At 32.7% G+C, this 17266-nt stretch overlaps 1 protein-coding gene across 1 annotated transcript; it reads right to left on the reverse strand.

The window, feature by feature from the left end:
• Positions 1-10706: 10706 nt before the first annotated feature.
• On the reverse strand, positions 10707-12841 carry LOC126665010 (uncharacterized). Its single transcript, XM_050357663.2, has 2 exons — positions 11831-12841; positions 10707-11065 (listed from the first exon to the last, which is right to left on the reverse strand). Exon 1 carries the CDS (start codon positions 12546-12548, stop codon positions 11883-11885), a length of 666 nt encoding a protein of 221 aa, XP_050213620.1. The 5' UTR covers positions 12549-12841; the 3' UTR covers positions 10707-11065; positions 11831-11882.
• Between the last annotated feature and the right edge of the window lie 4425 nt (positions 12842-17266).

Genomic DNA, 17266 nt, shown 5'->3' on the forward strand with positions numbered 1-17266 from the left:
AATATATAAATAAATAACGGGTCACGTTAATATCGCTCTGATGCGTAGCACGTGGCGAAAACTATCTTATGTGGGAAGGGGGGGACAAGCAAATTTACGATATTAGTTTTCAATAATTAAAATATTTACCAATTTAAGTATAAATTTGATTCAAACTAAACTACTATTAAAAGAGATATAATTACCGTGTATAAAATAGTTCGATTCTGAATGCTAGTAATAACTATCTTATATGTGGGGGGGGAGAGACATGCAAAATTACGATATTAGGTTTCATTAAAGATATAATAATATTAAAAAAGAAAATAAAATCAACTATACAATCAATAATAATGAAGTAGAAATGGTTTAATAAACGAGAGTGCAATTTAGAGGTTTGATAGAGTAATGTTATATAACCCAACACTTTTAACCCACCTTTTTGTACCGCCTGACGTGGCAATCAAAGAGTGGATTGATTAAATTCTGTTTTTTGAGATATACACATTTGGGTAGGGATTAGACGAATGAAACTTTGCCACGTAAGGTGGGTTAAAAGAGTTGGTACAAAGTGTTGGGTTATAAAGCATAAGGATACAAATTACTTAAAATGTATAAACTATATAAAATGCTAGTATATTTTAACAATTCTTGTTAGCATAGTCATGATATAATAATCTCCAGCAAATATTGAAGAGAATATCTGCACATCTCTTCTTTGAAACATTTAGAATTTACTTAGTATCAATTTTTATTTTATTTTTGGTGTTATATGAACTCTTATTTTTGACACCCGTATATATGGAGTGGATGCAGGTTTTGGTAGGGACGGAAAGAGTTTAGGCACAGGTGCTATTATTAGGGACTGGTGTGGTAAAGTCAAAGTTTCTTCTAATAGAAGACGTGACTTGAAGCCGGAGATCTGTCTCGGTGAGGCTGTTGCGATTAAAGACGGCATCCAATTAGCAAGAGAAGCTAATTAAAATAGTCTTCATTAATAGAAATAAAAAGAATATCCGGATAATAAAATTATTTTCATATTATATCTCTTTATTAACTGAACACCTTATATGAAGGCATATAAATGAAGAGTCCTACACCTAATTAAAGTCAAAAAGGAAAACAAATATGGTTAAAATTATCTTCCGCTTTGCTTGTAATGTAATATTTTAATTATTATAGGCTAATCGGGCTAAATATAAATACTATTTGGTTAATGTCACGTATAGTCATAGATAGATTAGGACTGCCCTAATATTTTTTTATTTATTTTTTAAATCAGTCCTGGTTAATTACCAAGTTCAGTTCAGGAACAACAGGAAGGAACTGAAGTAGCAGTGGAAATTATTATATTTACTGACTAGAAAATGAAACAGAGATTTGGCTGTTTAAAAACGCTATATGCCGCCTCCATAACCATCGCTTCGGACTTTAATATTCACATTAATTCGCACACTATGATTTGACATTGATGGTAAGTTCTCTTTACGGAGCCCATTTATGCACTCCATCCATTTATAATTATTTATTCTCTCAGTCTATCTTTAAATTTAACTCTTTTTAACCGAAACAAGTCTGCTTCTTGAACCGAACCAAATGAAACAGAATCGAACTATTTTTTTTCCTTCACAGTCGAGCCTAGCTAAGGGTGGCCACGGTTCCAGTTCAGAATCCCGGTTCACAGTTCAAGAAATACTTCGACCGGCCCTAAACCGCATCTTGGGACTTGGGTGGTTCCATGATGGGTCGGAACCGGCCGGTTCCGGTTCATGGTTTCGGTTTTAATCGGTTTGAAGAATAAATTAAACTATATTTATAAATTTAATTTAAATACTTAAAATTAAGTTAAGGCTTAATTATTTAAAAACCACCCATCTTGAACTTTTTTTTCGTTTATACCCTGACCTAAAATTAAGTTAAATTCTTACTGGAATGTCACTTGTAATATATTATAGTAATTTTGTTTGTCCACCTTTTCCACATACATGATCTGTTAAATATTTAATAATAAACGCATGTGAGTGATAATTTTATAACCCATTATCTAATTTAAATTATTAGATATAGTAATTTAGCTATAGATAAATTATTATATTTTTATATTTTAGATTAAAATTGTAGCTCGCAAGTGATGTTTGTGACCCGGCATATATATATATATATATATATATATATATATATATATATATTATATTTTAAAAAATATTGCCCGTTTTATTATTTTTATCGATTTCGACGAATTGATACAGTTTGGTTTTTAAGCACAAATTAAATTAAACATGTTAGATCATTATCTATTTAATTTGCTTTTGGTTTAAATTTATGAAATCGATATTATTAATTTGAACTTAAATTATTAGTATTAAACAAATAAAACCAAACTATATCCACCCCAATTTGAGGCTTTTCCTGATTTTTTAATCCTCATAATAAAATTAGACTCGTTATTGAAAATTAAACTATTATTTAACCTATATTTTTAATTTAAATTCTGTTTTTTTTGCTAAAAATAGCCTACTCTAATTGTTAACGGGAGTTAGCAGGAGTTAATGTTAGATATTTTTTAAATAGGCACACTGCCCGTGTATGTTGAGGGTCGAACCCTCAACCTCATACACACGTAGAATAAATTTAGTATTTAAAAATATTAATATTTTATTTAAGTATTGCTTTTTTTATATAGTTTTTAAGTTCATTAATTAATTTTAAAAATTCAAACAATTAAGTAATTAAGTGAACAACATATTTCTTCTTTATATTCATAAAGATTAATTAAACATGTTAAAAATATAAACACCACTTTCATCTCAAAGCAAATGAAAATATGCACACAATCTTCAGCTTGGAAGGTCGGACAAAAATATTCACAATTCTTTCAATGTTACACTAAAATGCATAAATAATTAACGAAAACTATTTATACTGCACATATATTGTCACGACCCAATTTCATTAATCGTGACCGGCGCTAGAGTATGGGTATGGTCGTATCAAAACCCATAACAAGTCTTGCGGAAAACAATCAAACATATAAACCTGCAGAACACTGCTCGGGGGCAACCGAGACTCCAACCTAAATCTAGCAATTTATATCACAATTCTAATATAAATAACTTCATATATGAAATGCTCAACAGCATGCATTAAATATAATAATAAAATAATACAGAGTAAACATGCCAATAATAAACAATTGGACAACCGACAATCCCAAAGTATAATAACCAAAGTAATATATAAACTAGTTTTACTGCGGTCTAAGAGTTCGAAAACAGTAACTAGATTAAATAACATAAAACCTCCGAGGAATCAAAAGAATCGGAGTGGACCAGCTTTCAAATCATAAACCTGGAAAATTTGGGAAAACAACGGGTTCAGATATACTGAGATGAGTTCGCAATACTATTTACATTTATTAAGTTTAAAACCCTTAAATCAAAATATATTATACTAATATAGTATGATTATGGAAAACAGTATTGAAATGATCCCAGCGTAAATATGACATAACATACTGACAAACCCAGAGTGGACGGGAACATATCCGCGTCATATACCAGCGTAACCAAGACATTAGTCTGCCGATCCCAGAGTACTTACCGGTGCACACAGTCTCGATACAAGCCTATCGAGTAGCTCGTTTCAATCCAGATCCATAATCGCTTAAAACAGTTCAAAAGCATTTATAATACTAAAATAAATTGCGGTACTTAATAAAGCAGTAAATAGCACTACAAACTCACTGCTTGCTATCCACGTGAATCTTGGCAAACAGCTAACCCTGCGTAGACTCCGAAGCACGAGCAGTCGACGAGTCTAAAACAATATATAAGTTAAAATCTGAACAACCCCTAACTCTAAGATCACTAGACACCACATAGGACTAGCATCTCAAACACAACCAAAGAACAATATCCGAAACACAAGTAATCCCAAAGTCAAGGTACAGAGACATCCAACCAATTCAATAACCAGTTAAGCTTAGGTGAGTTCTCGATGAAAACAAACCACAATAATTATTAATTTAGATATCATCTTTTAAAATCTAAAGAAAATCCCAGAGTAGTGTGTTAGGCATATATCCACTATATGCTTAACACAATATGTCGGGCGACACAAGTCTAACCCGACCCAAACTTAAACCAGAGTAAATATCCAGAGTTAAATCCTTAAAACAAAACATCGATTTGAAATTTGAGAACTCATCACAAGCTTAACCAAAACCACAAAACTACAAACGACAACATGCCAATAAATTGTCAACACTTGAAAATTTCCACCCGGAGTTCATACACCTCAATAACACCTTATATGCCATTTCAAATATGCTACCAAGCACCTTAAAACAAGTAAACTCAACTATGAAAATATCCTTGAAATAGCCTTAAAAACCATCGCCACTTATATGTCATAACAGCGATTTAAAACTAACAACTCAAAGCTTCTTAGTATCTTATATTAATTCAACATGGTTTTAAATAACACATTTCCAGTCCTTTGCTTTTGATAACAAACATCTTAAATAAGCTTTAACATCTAGTAAAAACATTAGTTAAATCTTTAACCCAACAACACCCAAAGTAGTATCTCCCATTTCTTATAATGCATTTTGAAAATAATTTCCAGCAAAGCTAATCAATTTAAAACAACGATTTAATATTAACAAAACCCTCTTAACACCTTAATTAAGCAATAGATAATGATTGAAAAACCACCCTTTGTATTGTTCTTTAACTAATCACCTATCATCCAATAGAGTTATATTTTCAGATTTTAATATGACCAAGAACAGAATTTATAGCTAAAGAACATCGCAATTTGATACACCTTTCAATAAGAACGAACAATCCAATCCACCCAAAGTATAATTTACATTCATAAGCCAATTACAATACCAAATTCATATTTCCAGATTTAACATTAAAAGCAAAACAGAAAATAAATCACAACACCGTACAAATAGATGTAGCACAACAATCTAACAATACAACACATAGAACTATCATAAACCCAATGTAAAAGGTGATACATACCTCTTGAATGATCAAAAGAAGAAAACTCAGAAACGATATAATCCAACTCAGCCTACAACAATATACAACGAGGTCTAGAGGGTTTAGAATAGCTAGAATTGAAGAACAAGAGATAAAACCACGAAGGAATGATACAAACACTTACCAAGGATTAAAATTGAGAGGAAAGTTGATAGGAATGAGTTAGAATATGACTCCAGCCGTTTTAGGGTTTTAAAAGTCGAAGGAAAAGAGTTTAGGTCGAATAAGGGGTCTTTAAATAGAAAAACAGCAAACTGGACTGTGTAAGTTCGCGCCCGCTAAGTATAGTTCACACCCGCGAACTTCAACAGCATTAGTTAGCGACCGCTAACTATAGTTCGCGCCCACGAACTCAATAAAAACACGATCCGACCGACCATATTTTAGTAAATCCTCTCAGGAACAACATATCCGAATGGCGGCCCGATCCGACGGTGCAATTGGGAGATATGGACATTTTACTAAAGCATGTCATATCAGGAAAACACATAAACACTTATTCGATAAGGCTCAAAATCTAATCAAAACAACACACCGAAGGTTATGAAAACCAAACCATGGTTTCAAGGAACCAAACCACCAAAGACCAACCCGAAACACATCGAAAAAATCATCGGAACAAGTCGGAAAAACACGGGGTATTACATATATATTAACTGGATGTTTAGATTACTAAGTGAGATGATAGTTTTAAATTTATCCAGAGAGAGTATTAGTTTGATTTGACGTCTAGTCTTTTGCACAACACCATTCACGTATCTCCACAAGTCACGATTTATTTTGGCAAGAATTTTGTTAAAACTAAATTTTATTTAAATTATATTAAAATTAACTCAACATATCTAATATATTTAGACTTCTTTTCCCTGTAAAATTACAATCTCAATTATAAATTATACCCTTAATGAAGCCTGTTATCGTAATTTTGCTTGTCCCCCCCCCCCTTCCCACATATAAGATAGTTATATATAGATTATAGATAGATAGATATATATGGTCCGATGCAATTATTTTCTTGAATTTGGGTTCAATTTTTGATATTTTGTGTTGAAGTTAAACCCTTTATAAATTAATTTAAAAAATATGAAGTTTAATACAAATATAATTCTAATAAAATAACTGAACTAAATATAACTCTAATAAAAAAATTTAACATTTAGTTATTTTATAATGTATCTAGAAGTTTTAGTGTTTTAATTAAATAATGAGTTGTAGATAATTAATTTTGAGTTTTTTTTTTGAGAATTCATCAAACTTCATTAATCGAATATGAAACAGTTACATTTGTAAGAAATTCGAAAAAATTCGAAAACTAAACCCGATGACCTGACATGGAACAGACAACATGCTGCCTGATTCGCAGATCTACTTACGAAAATAAAAAATAAATTATCTAACTGTTTCGCCAATAAAGTACCGTTCTTCGCTCAATATTCACCATCTTCATTCTTTAGCTATACCATAGTGGAAATGGGAGAAAATAACTATGGATTTTGTTGTTGGGTTGCCACGTACATTCAGAAAGCATGATTCTATTTGGGTTATTGTTGATAGACTCACTAAATCTGCTCATTTCTTACCTGTTCAACAAACTGATTCCCTTGATAAATTGGCTACATTGTATGTTTATGAGATTGTTAAATTGCATGGTGTGCCTATTTCAATTGTGTCTGATAGAGATCCACGGTTTACATCACACTTTTGGGGTAGTTTACAAAATGCTATGGGTACTAAGTTGCATTTCAGTACAGCATTTCATCCGCAGACAGATGGGCAATTAGAAAGAACTATTCAAACTTTGGAGGACATGATGAGAGCTTGTGCACTAGAGTTCAAAGGGAACTGGGATGATCATTTACCTTTGATGAAATTTGCTTACAATAATAGTTTTCATTCTAGTATAGGTATGGCTTCATATGAAGCACTGTACGGAAGAAAGTGTCGAAGTCCAGTGTGTTGGGATATTGAAGGAATGCGACAACTTGAAGGTCCTGAAATAGTTCAAGAAACTGTGGATAATATACAAACAGTCAAACAGTGTTTGAAAGCATCACAAGATCGGAAAAAGAGTTACACTGATAGACATCGTAGGGAAATGGAATATGAAGTGGGTGAGAAAGTATTCTTGAAAGTATCTCCATGGAAAGGAATTTTGAGATTTGGCAAGCAGGGAAAGCTTAGTCCAAGATATATTGGTCCATATGAAATCATTGAGAGAATTGGACCATTGGCTTATCGACTAGCATTACTGGGAGAGTTATCACAAATTCATGACGTGTTTCATGTTTCCATGTTACGAAGATATAGATCTGATCCTAGTCATGTGATACAAGAACCAGAGGTAGAACTCACAGAGAAATTGATATACACAGAGGAACCTATAGAAATACTAGGAACAGAGGTAAAGAAATTAAGAAATAAAGAGATACCGATGGTTAAAGTAAGATGGAGTCGTCATTCTCCAAAGGAAGCTACATGGGAGGTGGAAGAACACATGAGAATGAAATATCCTTATCTTTTTCATGATAGTGGTAAGTTCTTCAATTTCGAGACGAAATTTTCTAAGGTGGGGAGAGTTGTAACACCCACATTTGAATATCATATAGTTATGCTCATGCATTTCATTCATTTTTTTTATGATTAAGAGTAAGTGACATTCATTAACATTTACGGAAACATTACACGTATGATTGATATTCATTTATATAGGAAATATGGAAGTTTGATTAATGCTATATTTATTCAATTTAATTAAGAGTTAGTATAACGACAAACAAATATATTCAAACTAAATTGGAATGAAAGTATGTCGGTTAATTAGGGTTATTTGGTTATTATGAAAACAAATAAACTAGAAGGTTTAAGTTATACTTAAAGGATATTTCAAGGACTATATGAGATATTTTTAATGGTAAATGATTCCATAAAAGCATTCCTATTTTAGTTAGATGGAATCTTAGCTAAAGGTTAAATATCACCTCTTAACTATCTTATCTTCATTTTATCAAAACAAAAAGAGAGAAACAAGAGTAAGAAGGTGATGAAAACCTAAACCTAACTTCAAAAACCAGATCAATTACACCTTAATTTAAGTTTGGATCAAGAAAAGAAGATATTTGGTAAGTAATTTAAGTGTTTTGGTTTATTAGGTTAGGATTCATCGTCTTTTTGGCAAGCAATCTGCTTATATCCGAAATTTGGTCTGTGTTGTTTATATCATAAGTCAAGTTATACAGCTCCAAATTGATTTATTCTTGAGTCTGTGGAAACTATATCCAGTATACTACAATTTTTATTCTTTGTGTATCATCATTTGAAGTTGTTATGGTAGCCTAATACGCCACAGTAGTTTGTTGCTCTGTCTGCCTATACAGCCTGATAGGGTGTCACCAAAATATGCATATCTCATTGTTTCGAGATCTAATTGAGTTGATTCGTTTTCTTATATTTTCTAGACTCATATACCTATAACTTCACCGAAGGGTTTTGTCAAATTGTGTTTATTTTGATCTGTGGATCAATTTCAAGACAGGGTATATGTTCTGCCTACTTTGTAGAACTATGTCTACAACATTAGCTACTTGTGAAATTGATAAAATGAGTTATTTATATTCAAATGATGCCATTATTGTTTCTATGGATTCATTAGGATGTTAACTAAAACTTTATGGTTTTGACAAAAGACTAATCCTGTCATTAGGATGGTGAATAAGGAAGAAACATTTAGGTGTGCACTCTGTTTTGACAGTTTAACCTAGTTGTGTTGTATTTTGCATAATCTGATTTATACTAATCCAATTGATGTGCTTCCAATTGGAAATGAAATTAGACTCCAATGTACAGGACTCATATCAATATTTTATATAAATGATGTTTGAGTTAGGAGTAGTACCTATTTGAAGTCATTGCACATAATCTGCCTAGGAAAAGGGGTTATGGTTACTAGTTTATTTCTCTATGTAAATTATCAAAATAGTTGTACTTTGTGAATGAATTGAGATCGTATATGTGCATAGGTACTTATAGACCAGAAGGTAATACGACGGACAAGCCTGGAACTTCACGGGTTTGAGACTCGGTGAATTGAGTAAGTGAATAGATAGTGTTATACTTGGTATATACGTTTGTTTGCAATTGAAAGTGTGTGTTGATTTGAGACGTAAATGCGCTTGTGAATTATGGTTGAATTGTTTGCGCGAGTCATGTTTTGGTTTTGAGAATCATGTCATGCTTATGTTTTGATATTCAATGAGAATTGAGATAGTCGTTGGTTGCCTAAAGTGGCGATTCGGGCCAACGACGTGAGATTGAGTGTTATTGGTTGCCTAAAGGGCGATTTGGGCCAATAACATATGTTGGTTGCCTATATGGCGATTTGGGCCAACATGAGAATTATGCGCATGATTGAATATCCTTCTGCAAGCTTGATGTTGATTGGAAATGTAAGAATATGTTTGGGTTGAATTGAACATTGGATTACTATGTTTGTTGTGGTTATTGCTTATGTTGAATGGATAATTGCTTGAGTTATATTTTAGCTACTTGGAATGCTTATGAATGTGTATATTTAGTATACATACATCTATTTGCTTATTAAGTTGCAGGCTCACCCCTCTGCGTTATTTTTTTTTCATGATACAAAGAGTTGCATTGAGTCGACATTTGCATCTGATAGAGGTTTCAGGTGGGCCAATGGAGAGTTCATTGCACTTTCATATATTTTGAAGTGTTTATGTATATAAGATAGATAACAAAACTTTTGTACTAAGAGTTATTGTATAAAGCTATGTATAAGTGTTTGATGTGAGATAGTTTGAATGTTACGGTTATGCGATAAGTTAAAACTTTTGTCTCGGAACATAACATATATTAAATTGATTTTGTGATGTTTGTTATAAATGTTTGAGTATATAATGTTCTAATTTGAGGGTGTCACACGAATGGTGGCAACACCTTTGCTTGGTGTGTGACACCTAGCATGTGAGGTGTTGCATTCTTAAGCAAAGCTCTACCCTATAAAAAGAGGTTGCTTTTGCTTATTCTACACACAACACACTTAAGAGAGCATATTTGAAGGAGTTCAAATATTCGTCAATCACAGAAAAGCTTGGAGAACGTCTTTCATACATCGCAGCAAAGACGTAATCGAGGCGACAGTTTGAGCTTAGGGTTGCTCGGCAAGAAGAACTCTTGCAGATTACTTCAAGGCGAGGATTCAATTGGACGCATACTCGTGTGGACGAGCTTGAGGTCGTCGTACTATCGGGACTACAAGAATCGTTGGAGAATCGACATAGGTATTCTTCTTATGATTTCTAGATGCGTGCTTTAATTACTAGATGATATGACGATCCATTTGTTATTGATATGATCAATTTCTGGATCCGAATTGTTGGAATTCCAATTTTGAATTGAAATATACGATTCGGTTGGCAACAACCATCTTCATACCAGGAACATAAACACATAGTGAAAATGCAATGCATGGCTGTACCTGTAAGTGAATCTTGGTGTGGAACACAACAAGCAAACAAATGGTTGGAGAGCCATCTTCACACCAAGACATTTGGAGTTTAGAAAGTACCTGAATGGCGTCTCTGTAATGCAATGCATGCACAAGTGAAATATGTGAAGTGTACGTGTCACAACAAGCAAGTAATGGCCAAAAGGTCGTGTGAGAAAAATATCCTCTGAGATTAATAGAAGGAACATCATCCAACAACTTTCAAAAGGTACTAAATTATTACAACTATCACTACTTGACTAGTTCGATATACAAATGCTGCTAAATAGTATCAAAGTTGGTGGAAGAGTTCTGAGCAGGGTGCGACAAGTGAAATGGAGGAAAATTTGAAAAAAGATGCTACATTTCAGCTTATCTCATTATTATCGGCAAACGGACTTCACTTTCACAAACTCTAAAAAAACGGCCTATAAATTCATGTCGTGATGTATCTCTCGGATGGCGACATGCAAAGGCTGAAATTTGAAAAGGCATGATCTCTAGAGTCAACAATGCCATTTACTTCATCCTGTAAGTCCAAATTTGTTTCATTAGTTAATAATATGCATAATTGGCTAAAAAAAATAGAACAGTTGGAATTTTTAATGGTGATACATGAAAACGTATAATCCAACTACATAGCCTATTTATATTTTTATTTGTTGCTCAAATGGAAATCATAAGTTTAGACCTAAAACACAAATATGGCCTGAATAAGCTATTCCATTATTAAATCATTTGGAAAGTTTAACTTTAAAAACGGCTTAAGAAAATTTGCCGATTTGATAGAAATACATGACTCAAAAATCTTACATAATCTCTTAGGATATATCAAATTTCAACCATTTGAGCAAAATTGCGCATAATGATTCGTTTAAATGAAATTTGCCAATGTACCAAATATTCTGTACCCAAACCACTCAAGTACATAACACATGATAATAGAAACAAGTAAAAATAAAATTTTACTTTCTGTTTTTATATTTTGTGGAGTCGGATTGTGGTTTTGCGGCTAAGACTGAAAGCCGCAAAGAAAGAAAATTAAAACTCCTAAATTTGGTATTGCCGATATAGAAGAATCAGTCTATTCAATATTTTTAAAGACACTGAGATTGGTATTTAATTTCGGCAGTTCATCATTTCAATTTCAAACAAATAACATTGGCAAATAAAACATGGAGTTTTAGCACTTCTATTCACAATGAGACATACAGGTTAAAATTTCTTGAAAATTAAACATGATATTTCTGAATCACATTTAATATTGAAAAACATCAAAGGAAACAGAGATTACCTGCACACACCGGAGAACTGCTGGACGGCAGAAGCTGGTTGTTGACCCGTTGCTACTGACTTCCGCTGGGTTGCTGTCGGCTGTTGTCAATGGAGATAGCTGCTAATGGCTGACGGCAGCTGGGGGGAGGATAAGATACCGCCGCCGCTTCCAAGAAGGAACCCGCCGTCTCCAAATCTGTAGGAACTGAGCCGGAGCCGCTGAACTGGTTGGCGAGCTGCTGGGTGCGTGAGACGTCGTGGCTGCTGGCGAGGAGCTGGCTGGGTTCGCTGGCGACGAATCCGCTAAGAGGTCGCTGGTGCTGGAAGAGGCCTCTGCTGCTGGGTGTGCGAGACGGCGCTGCTGCTAATAAAGACACCAGCGAGGTGGCAGCCGCTGGTGACATGAAAACCGGCGATGGCAAGAAAGCCGCCACACCTGGAGCTGGTACCATAGAAGCCGCTGAAAACGTCGGCGTGGAGAAAGGAAGACCCGCTGTCGCCGTGGCCAAACCGGAGGGACCTGTTGTCGCCGTGGCCAGAAGATGAGAACCGATCGTTCTTAGAGGAAAGCTGTTGCCGTGGTCTTCAGGTGAGCTGCTGCCACCGGTGAAGAAACAAGGGGATGAATAGCTGCCTCTGATCTTGGGGAATGAACGATTGGTCCTCTTGAAAAAGAAGATGCCGCTGTTTTTGAGAAAAATAGCTGGCTTTGCCAGAGGCAAAGAGACTACTGCCATGGTGGTGAACGGCCGGTGGTCACTCCTTGAAATAATTTGTGGCAAAATTTGATAAGTGGGGCAATGGAAGATGAAGAACGATGGTTGCACATTTGAAATTGAAATTGTTGCCGTTGTTTTAAAATAAAAGGAAAAACAAGTGCAGAGGTGCTAATCAATAAAGCAAAGTTGTTTACGGAAGCCAAATTTTTTAAAGCAGCTCAGTTATAATAATAGGAATGCCACTTCGATAAATTAAAAAGCATGAATTAAGGAAAAAGAGTACAAAATGACGGCACAGGTAATTTCTTTTTGAAAGATTGAAATTTTAGGGTCGTGGCATGAAGGGTTTGAGGAAAAGGAAATTAAAAGGTGTTTGGGTTTTATTTAAGCCCAAATATTTTGGAGTTCAAGTTTTTAGAGGCTTTGGAGGTATAGAATTTTTGAATTTTTAACGGCTAAACATATGCTGTGAATTTAAATTCTCCAAATTTTTAGGTCTCACCATAACTTTTGAACTTAATTTTGGCCAAAAAAATATATATAAATGACTTTATTTTTTAAAAAAGCCAATTATATAGAGGGCATTGTTTACACCAAAATTAAAAATATGGCTAAAAGGCCATAAAAGTCCATATTCTTTTTTTTTTTTCAAAAAATAAAAAAGGTACTGTAAATAATTGGCCTAAGGTAATTTCCAGAGGTTGACTAGTTTGACTTCAGAGGTTGATTTTCAAAGGTTGATTTCCAGAGGTTGACTAATTTGACTTCAGAGGTTGACTAGTTTTGACTTCAGAGGTTGATTTCCAGAAATTGACTAGTTTAATTTCTAGAGGTTGATTTCCAGAGGTTGATTTTCAGAGGTTAATTTTTCCAGAAGTTGGTTCCAGAGGTCAACGAGTTATTCCTAGGAGATTTAAAAGGTCCAAGTCCATTTGCAGAAGGTTAAGCCCAAATTTGAGATGGCCATTAAATATTGTTTTAAATGGCCCATAACGCTAAGAAGTTTATTTTCAGAAGAAAAGAAGTTAAAAAGCATGTGCAGCAGAAGCAAAGACACGATTGACAGTTTCTTAAAAGAGGAGAAGAACGTGGGCAGTTGAAAGAAGCGACAGTTTTTAAGTGACACAGTCTATAAATAAGACAAGAGCAAGAAGAGAAAACCCCCGATCAAATCCAACAAAAATCAGCCCAAAGGCAAAAACACTCAACACTTAGCATTCTCAATTTTCTTCAATCAGTAAAGAACTTTACGATTGAACTTTTGCAATTTCTACTCAAACACTTGTATTTTCATTTCATTCAATTAGTAAACACATTTACAATTGGATTCTTTGTTTTAGCATTACTTGATTGGAGTACTTGTTATAAGGTTAACCAAACCCCAATCGCTCGTTTTAAGAAGTTAAGTTACATTTTGGAATCCGCTTCCTGGCACGCCCGCATTCACACACTTGTTGTTACAAACGCAAAACGCCAGTAACAATTGGTAAATATTGTTTTATAATATTTTTTAAAATGATGTAAAATTATATAGAATTGAAATTAAATATAATTTAATTTGTTATTTATAATTAATTAATAAAATATTTTATAATTATGTTTTATTATGGATGGAAAATAATGTGATTTTTTGTTTTTTTTTCTAAGATCAAATTATTATATTTAGATACTTTTTTTGAAAAAAAAATACATATATATATATATATATATATATATATATATATATATATATATGCTTAATTTTTAATTTTAAAATAATCTCGCAGCAACGCGCGAGTGTCATGCTAGTATGATATGATATTAAAATGTAAAATAGCAAGTAATAAATATGCTTTTTTTACTATTGGAATCTATCAATATTTTTTTACAAAAAAATTAGTGCAAGAACTTCGTAATCTAAAGCAATCTTATAAAAAAGGAAACAAGCATGCGGGTTTTGCCTATGTAGTAATTCAACACGCATCCGATGGTGGAATAGGAACATCCATTTTTATCAATTTTTATAAATAAAATACTTCCGTGCAAATGCACGGACTTACGACTAGTAAATACTCTCTCCGTCCCACAAAGATAGGCCACCTTTCTATTTTGGGCGTCCCAAATTATAGACCAACTTCTATTTTTGGTTAATAATTTTAAACCTAAAAGTCTTACTTACCCCTAATAAATGTAAATTGTTATCTTCAACTTAATTAATTGTTCCATGTTCCAATATGGAATAAATGTCTTTTTTTAATACCAATGCAAAATACACCAATACAAAAATTAGTCATCAATACATTATTTATTTATTAAAAAAAATATTAAAGGCTAAAAATGGAAAAGTATATAAATAAACTAATTTTAACTAATCTAACTACTTTTTTCTTAATTCCCGTGTTTGTCCAAACGGCCTATCTTTGTGGGACGGAGGGAGTACATATTACTGCCTTCAATTTGGAGAATAAGGAGTATGCCTAAATTGGGCTTGAAGATATGCGTACATGTGCATGGGCCTAACTATAATTTTAAGCAATTTAATTATGGGCCAACAAAAAGCATGGGAGAATTGTAATTTAAAATGAATGAGTTTCTGCATGGGCTTGCATGGTCTAACAAAAGAATTTAAACAAAATGTGGCTAACCCGACCCAGCACAAACCAGACACGAAATCGAACCACGAAACTGCAAACGATCTCAAAAATTACCGGACACGAAATCGGAATTTTTCAAAAAAAAAAAACAGGATATTACAAGCACGTAACGCAAAACTAGTTATAATAAAATTACAAACACTGAAGTTTTATTTGATTCTTTAGTTGAATCAACAAATTTTATTTTTAACTACCCAAAGTGAACGTAATAGTTATTTGGTTTAAATTTTGATATTAATTTGAGTTAAATAACTTTCTAATTATTTTTTATTATAAAACGGTGAAGGGGGATTTTGATCCACTATGTTCTTTTAATTTGAGTAATCTTTGCTCCTATTTCTCCTAAATTTCATACCACATATGAGATGGGTTTTACTCAAGTAATATTAATCTGTTATTTTAATATTTTTTTCATATATTAAATAGCTTGAGCATGGACACTAGAGCTCAACAATCATATCTTTCATATGCAGAACACATTGAATAATTCTCTGCTAAATAAATACAGCGACAACTCATAATCCAAATGGCCTGGAAGGAGAATTGAGGTCCTTTTGCACAGGGGCGGAACCAGAACTTATCATTGAGGGGGTCGGAATTTTTTTTAATAGAACATCTTTTTTTCGATTTTTTTTTTATAATTTTAAAGGGTTAGCGAATATTATTAGCTATTTTACATATTTTTAAGTTAAATAATATATCATCTATTTTGGAAAAAAAAGTACCCTTGCATCAATTTATTATATTATTCATCAATTAATAAAATGATTTAATTTATTAAATATTAATTAATTTACTTTCATTCTTATATAAATTTTTAATTACATATATTAATAAAAACTAACTTTTTTCTTCCAAAGAGTTGTATGACAGTCATTTAGAAGTAATCAATAAAAATTAAATCCAAAACGTCAGTACACATGTTATAACACATTGAAGGATAAAAGTAAAATGGGCCCTAAAATATGAAACATAAGCCCATAACACATTAACAAAGTTGCAAACCCTAATTTAAAAATTGCGGCACCAACGATGGAGGCATAACTATTTACTGAAGAGGTTGCAAATTAGAGGGTCACGGCAGAGAATTTACGCACTGGTCCTTCACACCTCGCCGGCGAAGAGGGTCGGCCGACCCTCTTCGACCCCCCCTCGTTCCGCCCCTGCTTTTGCATAACTTCTCAAGTTGAGATTTTCAAGTTTTATTTTGGTCTTTTGAAAATTTTCTCAATTCTTTGAAACATATTTTGGAAGAAGATGGGTTTTCTAGCTTTTTTGAGAAGTGGATTGTAGAATAGCATGTCCTATAAATATCTGGAAAAAAATAAAAAATACAAAAATTGATTTGGGAAAGCTTTCAAAGGAGTTTAAGCACGTCAATAACTTGTATAGGTTTGGAGGTTGATGAATCCTACCAAATTTTGATGTCTGACCGCCAGAATAAAAATGATATAGTCTCAAAACCATCGATTCACCTTCCTTTTGTGGGTGTTTTGAATAAGAAACTTTTTTCTCCTTTCAAATTATATTTTATCTATTAGTTTTTGTTAGGAGTTTATATAAGATTAAAACTCATTTAAAAAATAATATTAAAATAGGTAGTTTAGAAAAAATGGAGACTATGAGAATGCTCTATTTAGTGAGAATCAATGAGAGAGCTCCGTTGATCCTCTAAATTATATAATACTAGTCGAAAGCCCGCGCATCTGCGCGGAATCAAATTTATATATAATTTATGTGATTAAATTTTAAAAAGTAATATAAATACTTCTTAAAAAATGAAATTCCTTTAATAAAAAAAAATCTAACAATCCTAATAATGAATTGTTTTAAAATGCTAAATATTTACAATATATTTATTTTGTTTCTTCTATTGATATTTTTTATGTTTATTTTGTTACTATGTATTTACATAGTAGAAGAATTAGAGGTAAAGTTTAAATAATTAAAAAAGTAGATGAATATATAACATTATCAAGATTTAAAATAAAATTTAATATGTAATTTTTTAATGTAACTAATGGACATATTTTGTGTGGATTATTTTCAAAATTAATTTAACAGGACTTGATATTATTAATGTATATCAAGTCCTTGCAAATA

The sequence above is a fragment of the Mercurialis annua genome, linkage group LG1-X (assembly GCF_937616625.2).
Source record: "Mercurialis annua linkage group LG1-X, ddMerAnnu1.2, whole genome shotgun sequence".
Lineage (NCBI taxonomy): Eukaryota > Viridiplantae > Streptophyta > Magnoliopsida > Malpighiales > Euphorbiaceae > Mercurialis > Mercurialis annua.

Coding starts and splice junctions, on each gene's coding strand:
- LOC126665010 (XM_050357663.2), bottom strand. CDS start 12,548: ATGGCAGTAGTCTCTTTGCCTCTGGCAAAGCCAGCTATTTTTCTCAAA.